Source organism: Podarcis pityusensis, assembly GCF_964106645.2.
Source record: "Podarcis pityusensis genome assembly, chromosome: 10".
NCBI lineage: Eukaryota > Metazoa > Chordata > Lepidosauria > Squamata > Lacertidae > Podarcis > Podarcis pityusensis.
Genome location: NC_138035.1, coordinates 18,079,395 through 18,086,337, shown reverse-complemented (window position 1 = coordinate 18,086,337; position 6,943 = coordinate 18,079,395). Strand labels below are relative to the sequence as shown.

General features: G+C 41.5%; 1 protein-coding gene across 14 annotated transcripts in view; it reads right to left on the bottom strand.

Moving 5' to 3' along the window:
* Positions 1 to 6,943, bottom strand: part of MICAL3 (microtubule associated monooxygenase, calponin and LIM domain containing 3) — a 194,652-nt gene that overhangs the window by 85,878 nt on the left and 101,831 nt on the right. For 3 of the 14 annotated variants that reach the window (XM_081022591.1, XM_081022584.1, XM_081022593.1), the window contains exons 17-18: positions 6,705 to 6,788; positions 1,938 to 2,036 (exon numbers count right to left, since the gene is read on the bottom strand). The exons of 2 other annotated variants lie outside the window; for them this stretch is intronic. In XM_081022591.1, the coding sequence (XP_080878717.1) occupies positions 1,938 to 2,036; positions 6,705 to 6,788 (183 nt within the window). Of the gene's footprint in view, positions 1 to 1,937; positions 2,037 to 6,704; positions 6,799 to 6,943 lie in introns of all 14 variants that reach the window. 9 more of the 14 variants (XM_081022583.1, XM_081022589.1, XM_081022590.1 and 6 more) reach the window with 3 other exon arrangements.

Below are 6,943 nucleotides of genomic sequence, written 5' to 3'. Positions count from 1 at the left end.
ACTCCCCTTCAGGAGTCTCAAAGCGGCTAACATTCTCCTTTCCCTTCCTCCCCCACAACAAACACTCTGTGAGGTGAGTGGGGCTGAGAGACTTCAAAGAAGTGTGACTGGCCCAAGGTCACCCAGCAGCTGCATGTGGAGGAGCGGAGACGCGAACCCGGTTCCCCAGATTACGAGACTACCGCTCTTAACCACTACACCACACTGGAGGGAACTTCTGCGGTAAACTATGTACCATGATTCACCTAACAAAACAAACACAGCTAGTGAATGTCCTGCACAAGGACTTCCCCTTGTGCAATGGGTTTCCCCTCCTCTCCACCCCCTACTCCCCTTGAAATTGGCTAGGGAGTGGGGGTCAGGAGAACCCCGACAGCAGCACGCTGGGGAGGAGAAGAGAGAAGGAATTATTCTTTCCGGCAAGTTGCAATGCTTGCACAAACGGAACGTTCAACATGGAGTGATACCAATAAAATATGTAACTGATGTTGAGATGAATTGTACGACTGCCCCGTATTGTATCAGTGTATTTTGCACTGTTATCTAATTTTATAATAAAAACTCAAATAAAACCATTTATTATAAATTGACTCAAGGCCCCCACATTTTTGACACAATCATGTAACTGGGGTGCCTAATTTGAACAAAGTATTCAACAATAAACTACTTTGGAGGAATGTTTTAACAACATCAGTGAGGGAGGGTGACCAGGAAATGGGGCAGGCTTCCCAAGGTCCCAAAGCCAGGTAACACAGCTGGGCCCAGGCATTCTAGACGACTGCCATGCTGATTAGTGGTACTATGGGTCAGTTGGTGGAGGTAAGTAAGAGCAGCACAACACACTAGGAAAGTAAGGGAAACCGCAGCAGGCTAGAATTGGTAAAACCTGGAAGACTTTTGGGGGCTATGTTTTGGAATTCCTTGTCATTCTCATGAAGCGGGGAGCATCCTGGCCTCCCCCAACTTCTAAGTAATGTAGGTACAACAATGGGTTTACATTCTAGCAAACTGTAGGATGTCTGCACGACCCCTTTATTAAACAAAGTCATCCTGGTGCTGTGGGAGAAGCGCTGCAGCAGTTCCCACATCACAGGCCAAATATAAGAATCTGCTTCAAGGCTAACATTCCCCAATCTGGTGCCCTGAGGATGTTGTTGGACCCCCAACTTCCATCAACCCTACCCAACATGGCTAATGGTCTGGGGTAATGAGAGTTGTACTAGACCAGCCCAGAGGAAGCGGGTTTAGGCACATTATCTATCTTAGTTTCATTAGAGTGAAAGTAAGATCCAGGATAAGCTCTGATCCTGAGATAGGACACCCCTTTCAGTGGTATTTAATGGGGGCAGGGGAGAGAAAATATCCTAAACCGCTAAATTGTCCTGAAATATCTTTTGTAAGCCACCTTGGGAGTGAGTGGCTTTTCTCTGAAAGGTAACATGCAAGTACTTCAAATAAACAGATGGATAAAGGATGTGCCTGTAATCTCAGCAATGAATGGGAAGCCTACAGAGGCATTACATTATGCTTCTCTTCTCATTACAATGCAAAACCAAGCTGAAGGCCACCTAGACTGCTCATTTTAGATCCAGAAACCAGTGTGTCACTGCTCTTACAGCATCCAATATAACAACTGGGCACTATCAACAGCAACCTTTACTAATATCTCAGGTTTTTGTTTGGTACACCAACCTACTACACAACGTCACCATAACAACAGAATGTAAGGAAGTTATATGTGTACATTACCTTAAATCAAACAATGATAAAATGAATTCTGGGTTTGCTTGTGTTACTGGTTTTGGGGAGGGGAAGATCAAGAGGTCTGCTGACACTATTCAGTTTTAGGAGAAAACTCAAAACAGAAGGGGTATGTGGCCTAGTTGTGGAAGCAGGAAGAGAGGGAAAGGAGGACAGAGCATGCAGAATGAAATCACCTGCTGACTGGGGTACGATGGAGAGGAAGTGCAAATGGAGGAAGAAGAGAGCATGATCACTTTTTTGGGGCAGGTCCGAGAACGCTCCTTTTTCCTCATCTTTGTTTACAAACAAGGGAGAAAAAAAAAGAATAATAATAATAATAATAATAGAACAAGAAGAAACATGGTCAATGATGATGGTTATTAGTTGTGGCAAGGCCACAGACTAAAGTTTCCCCAAACAGCGGATGAAATATTAAAATTCTTTCTGGATTACACCAGTTCAGGTTACCCAGAAGTGGAAGGGCTCTGAATGGTCCCTCAGCACACACAAAAACTAAGTACTACCAAGTAGCACAGCCTTTGCCTAACAGAAAGCTGGCATAGGGGCAGGGAATTTTTCATTCAACCATGTAATTGCCTATCTAAAGTTGTCCAGGAATAATTTTACCGCCACCATTGTGTCCGTATGTGAGCAAGGCCTCAGAAATGCATCGTGCGGAGGATGTTGATCTTGCTTCTCTTTCTCAGTTGACAAGTAGGAACCAGCATTGTTGCGCATCAATGCAAGTGAGCTGTATTTCCTCATGAGGTGGCCAATGTCATTTGAAGTCCCTGTGTCACTACAAGCATAGCTGGCCATTATATGATGCCTCATTTATCTGAATGGTTCAACCAACAGGTGACATGAGGGATATATAAATGAAATTCAGGTAACAGGGATTCAAATATAAGTAGTTCTGTTTGGAATCTCAAAGGCATCAAATTGGCCCATGTTTAAAAAGGACATTTTTATGCAGCTGCTGTTGAGCTACAGAATATCCTATTCCTTTCAAACGTAACACACACCAAAAGGTGCGGGGAATAAAATAAAGGCATTGTACCAAACTTTTATTTGCTGCAAATTAAATGCTGGAAGCTGAATGTTAACATAACAAAAATGTGCAAATCTTCGTTCATTCCTGGTGCTCATATTTATGTGTACTGGGGGTTGGGGGTTGGTAGCCCCTTCTAGTCCAGCCAAAAGCCAAAGTGCAGTGATTTTTAAAATTGCACTTGACTGTGTATTTTGTTGTATAAAATGCCCCCCCGGGGGGGCTCTATTTCAAAAAGCAGTACATAAACACCAACACCACTAATGTTGCTTATTTTGAAAATATTGGTCCACTTTGGATTTTTTTTTTTTTTTTTTTTTTTTTTTTGCTATGCAAATCCAAAAGTCCTTCTTAAAAGATGAATCTTAAGCATTTTTAACTCTGGGCAATCTAAAGCCTAAAGGGAAAGATTTGTGTATTGTTCCTGCAGGTCAAGAGTTGTCAACATCCATAAGGCACAATAGGAATGTTTCCCATCACTGCTCAAATTGGGGGGAAAGGAGAAAGCTAATGGGGACCCTTAATAAAATCCAGGACCTCATTGACTGTCTCCCACCAAGTTTAGCCAGATCATGTCCTACTCATATAGCCTTCTAAAAAAAATTAGCTAAGAGAATAATGTTTGTTGTTTTTTTGTTAAGGTGGCAGTCACACAAACGTAAAGCAGGCCGGAGCCCTTGCTGGCCTTCCTATAATTATAACATTGTTTTCCATCTTCAAATAGGATGCATTTCTGAGTTCAGAAAAGGCCAGTAGTAAATGATGCTCACATTAATAAGTACAAAATGGAGGAAGATTCCACTTGACAGAAACAAGTTGACTGGCATAGTTCTATTCCATCTCAATGGCTGGCTTAACTCAAATGGATCTTTGGGTGTTATCATTACCAAAAAGAGTGTGTTTACTGCATATCCATATATCCTTCCAAGAAGAACCCGAGACAGATCTATTCCTTGACAACACCACCTTGATCTTACCACCCTCTGACCCCAGACTTCAAACAAGCAACTTCCAGTTTCACAGGCTTCCTTTGTTTTACACACACACACCACACACCTCTCTCAAGTGATGTAAGTATGCAAATGAATGATGAAGTTAAGAGAATGAGATGAAGTTCATTGGAATTACCAAAATGACACAATTATTCCTATGACACGTAATAGCTTGGGTTTCCACCTCCCCTAGCAGCACAGCAGATTCAGCTCTTTTTAATAAGAGACCAATCAAGAAATCCTCAAAGAGTAACCAACAGAGGCAAGGATATTTTATAATTATGCATATAACTCCTGCAGGTAATTGAGTCCCATTTCTTTAAGAGCTTAACAACTCGTAGCATGATCATGGATATTTTCTTGCAAAAAAAGGTGAATGAGTTGACCTAAGTGTTGGTGGAGCAGTAAAAACAAAAAACACATTGACTCAGGAATTATTTTAAGAGTTCCTTCCTTAATTCACATACCCATGACTTGCATTGTGCAGGTACTTCTCATTGTACTGTATACTTTCTCTGTAGCACTAAAAGAAAAATTAGGCAACGAGAACTAGCACAGAGGCAGTGAACACACTTGACTGCATTTCTTAAATCAATGGGGGTAAACAGGACTCATGAATCAAGTTGGTAACCTGTATAAACAGTAGCAAACTGAGGGGCCAGTTCATCAGGTGCAAAAATCAAGGTCAGGTGGAAAGCAAGAGAGCACAGGGTTTGCTGGCCACATCTTTCCCTACGACCCGGGCCACGTTTTCATTCAAGTGTCTCCTAGAATTCTTAAATACCAGTTCTGCCATGTCTTCTCAAGAAAGAAAACACAAGATGCTACATCTGACATGCTGGAACCTCCTAGGCAAGAGAGACAGGTGCTTTCCATCTGAATTGTTGAATTTGATTCACCATATCTAAGTGTCTAAACTGAAGTTTGGAAAAACCTGTCTATCTGCCTTCAAAAAAGCCTGAAGAATGTTAACAGAAAGTACCAAAATTATTCTGTAAACTACTTGAAAATCAGGCAAGAGTGAAATGCCTCAAGGACATGCCCAGCCAAAGCAGGTTTGCCTACAGCCTAAAATCTCTGGCAAGGCCAACAGCACTCTCTCATCAAAACCAATAGTAATAACCATGGGATTTATGTGGATAACAATAACCCAGTGAAGCTATGAAAATCTGAATCTAGGCTGTGGCTATGAATTTAGGCGAAAAAGACAAATCTGGAAAATACCAGTCTAGACAAACAGAAAGTAGCAAGTCACATGTGTATGGGTTATGTGGATCTAGGTTTGTGATCTTAGGTGTACCTACATGGCAGTAAGAACAATTCAGTTCAATACAACCAATTAAACATGCATGGGACTGTTGCAAGATTCTTAGATTTTAATGACATGCTAAATAGAAGGTCATCCTGCCCTTTTGAAAAATCTGCTACATTCAAAAGTATCTAACTGGCTACATTCAAAAGTATCTAACTGGCTTGGATGAAGTGCCCTCACCTCCATTGCCTTCAAAAGGCATGCACAACTTTGGCCAGAAAAGGGTGGAGGCCTGTGCCTTCTGGCCCAATGGTGGCTAGCCAAAGTAAAAGCATATTTGTGGACACTCCATGGAATGGAGTGCGATGAATAGCAGATGATGGATGAAAAGAAAATCATCAGCAACATGAGCTTACTGGGATCAAATTCACTTGATCAGCTGCGTTGCAGGCTGAGGACCTTAATTCATTTCTACCCCCGCTACCATCTATGTGTTAAGCACATCTGAAGGGAGGAAATAATATCAGAAGCTGTATCACTGTCACTCATCCCTTTTTCGGATCTCTTGAATATAGAAACAGTATTTACAAAAAGCGTATTGATGCACAAGCTATTCCTGCATTTATTTTCTGAAATGATTTCTATTTGCTCATGCGAATGCATCATAGGATGAGAAAGCCCTGCCATCATTACATTACGAAGAATCTATATACAAAATATGTTTTAAATAATGCTAGTATAGCAACCACAAGCCAGAGCAGAAGGTGATAAAATCTGGTTCCTAAATTATTTATTCCAATCAGGCAAACTTGGGTTGGATTGGTGTGGGTTTTTTTACTGACACTACCATTCAATTCCAATTTAAAAAGTAAAATAAAATCCCTCAGTTGAGAGTGATGGAGAATATTAGAGCTTTAAAAAATTAAATATGAAAACAGCTGTCAATATCTTGTCTGTTACAAGTGGAATAGTTATTTCAAAGAAAGCAATGCCTCTGAAGATGAACATCAAAGTCCATGGCAAGTATGACAAAAGCCTTACCAGTTTCAATGAAAATGGATAGTTCAGGGTTCTATCATAGTCAGTAAGAAATGTGATCAGTACACAATGACCTCAACCTACTAATATGAGCCACTGAGAAATCACAAGCAGAGGACGTACAGTATAATAACAAGGAACATCTCTCTTCTCTATCTCTTACTTCAGACAAAGGGCTGATTCTCCCATTCTATTTTCCAATGTTTAGGATTTCCCCTTTGAGTGATCCTCATGGATACCAGAACATGTTGTCAAGACACATTAACTGCTTACCCAACCCGCTCTTGAACCCTCTAGAAATCAGATCTGGATTACACAAATTAACAGGTAATCAAACATAGACTGAGTTTCCTAAGGCTCATTTACAAGAGTAAGCCCCTAGCTGGACAAGTGAGCACAACTTCTCCTCAAATATTCACCAATGGTCAAGAACAGGGAGAAAGTGAAAAGATAACATAGCCCTTTAATGTGAGCCACACCTACTGTCAAATTACATGCAGGCTTTCCATTTTAAAACAGTGCGAGTCCACAGGAATAACCTGGAAATTTGGTATGGAAAAGCAGCAGCCAATGGGGTGGTAGCTTAGATGGATTGAGCATCACAATCATTCATTCGGTTTCGTTTTACCTGTTTCCACTGAGGCATGGGGGCAAAGCGGCCCTGCTCTCGCTGTCGGTAGGCTGGCTGGGTGAGAGCACGGTCTTGATAAGGCTGGGCAGACGGTTGCATGCAGGTCATAGAATAAGCAGGATGGAGGCCACAGAGGGCATTAACACCAAACGCAAAACGAAACTCACAAAGAAACCCACAAGGGGATGAGGTAAATGTTGGGACAGGGTGGTCAGCAGACAGACATTTAGGAAAAG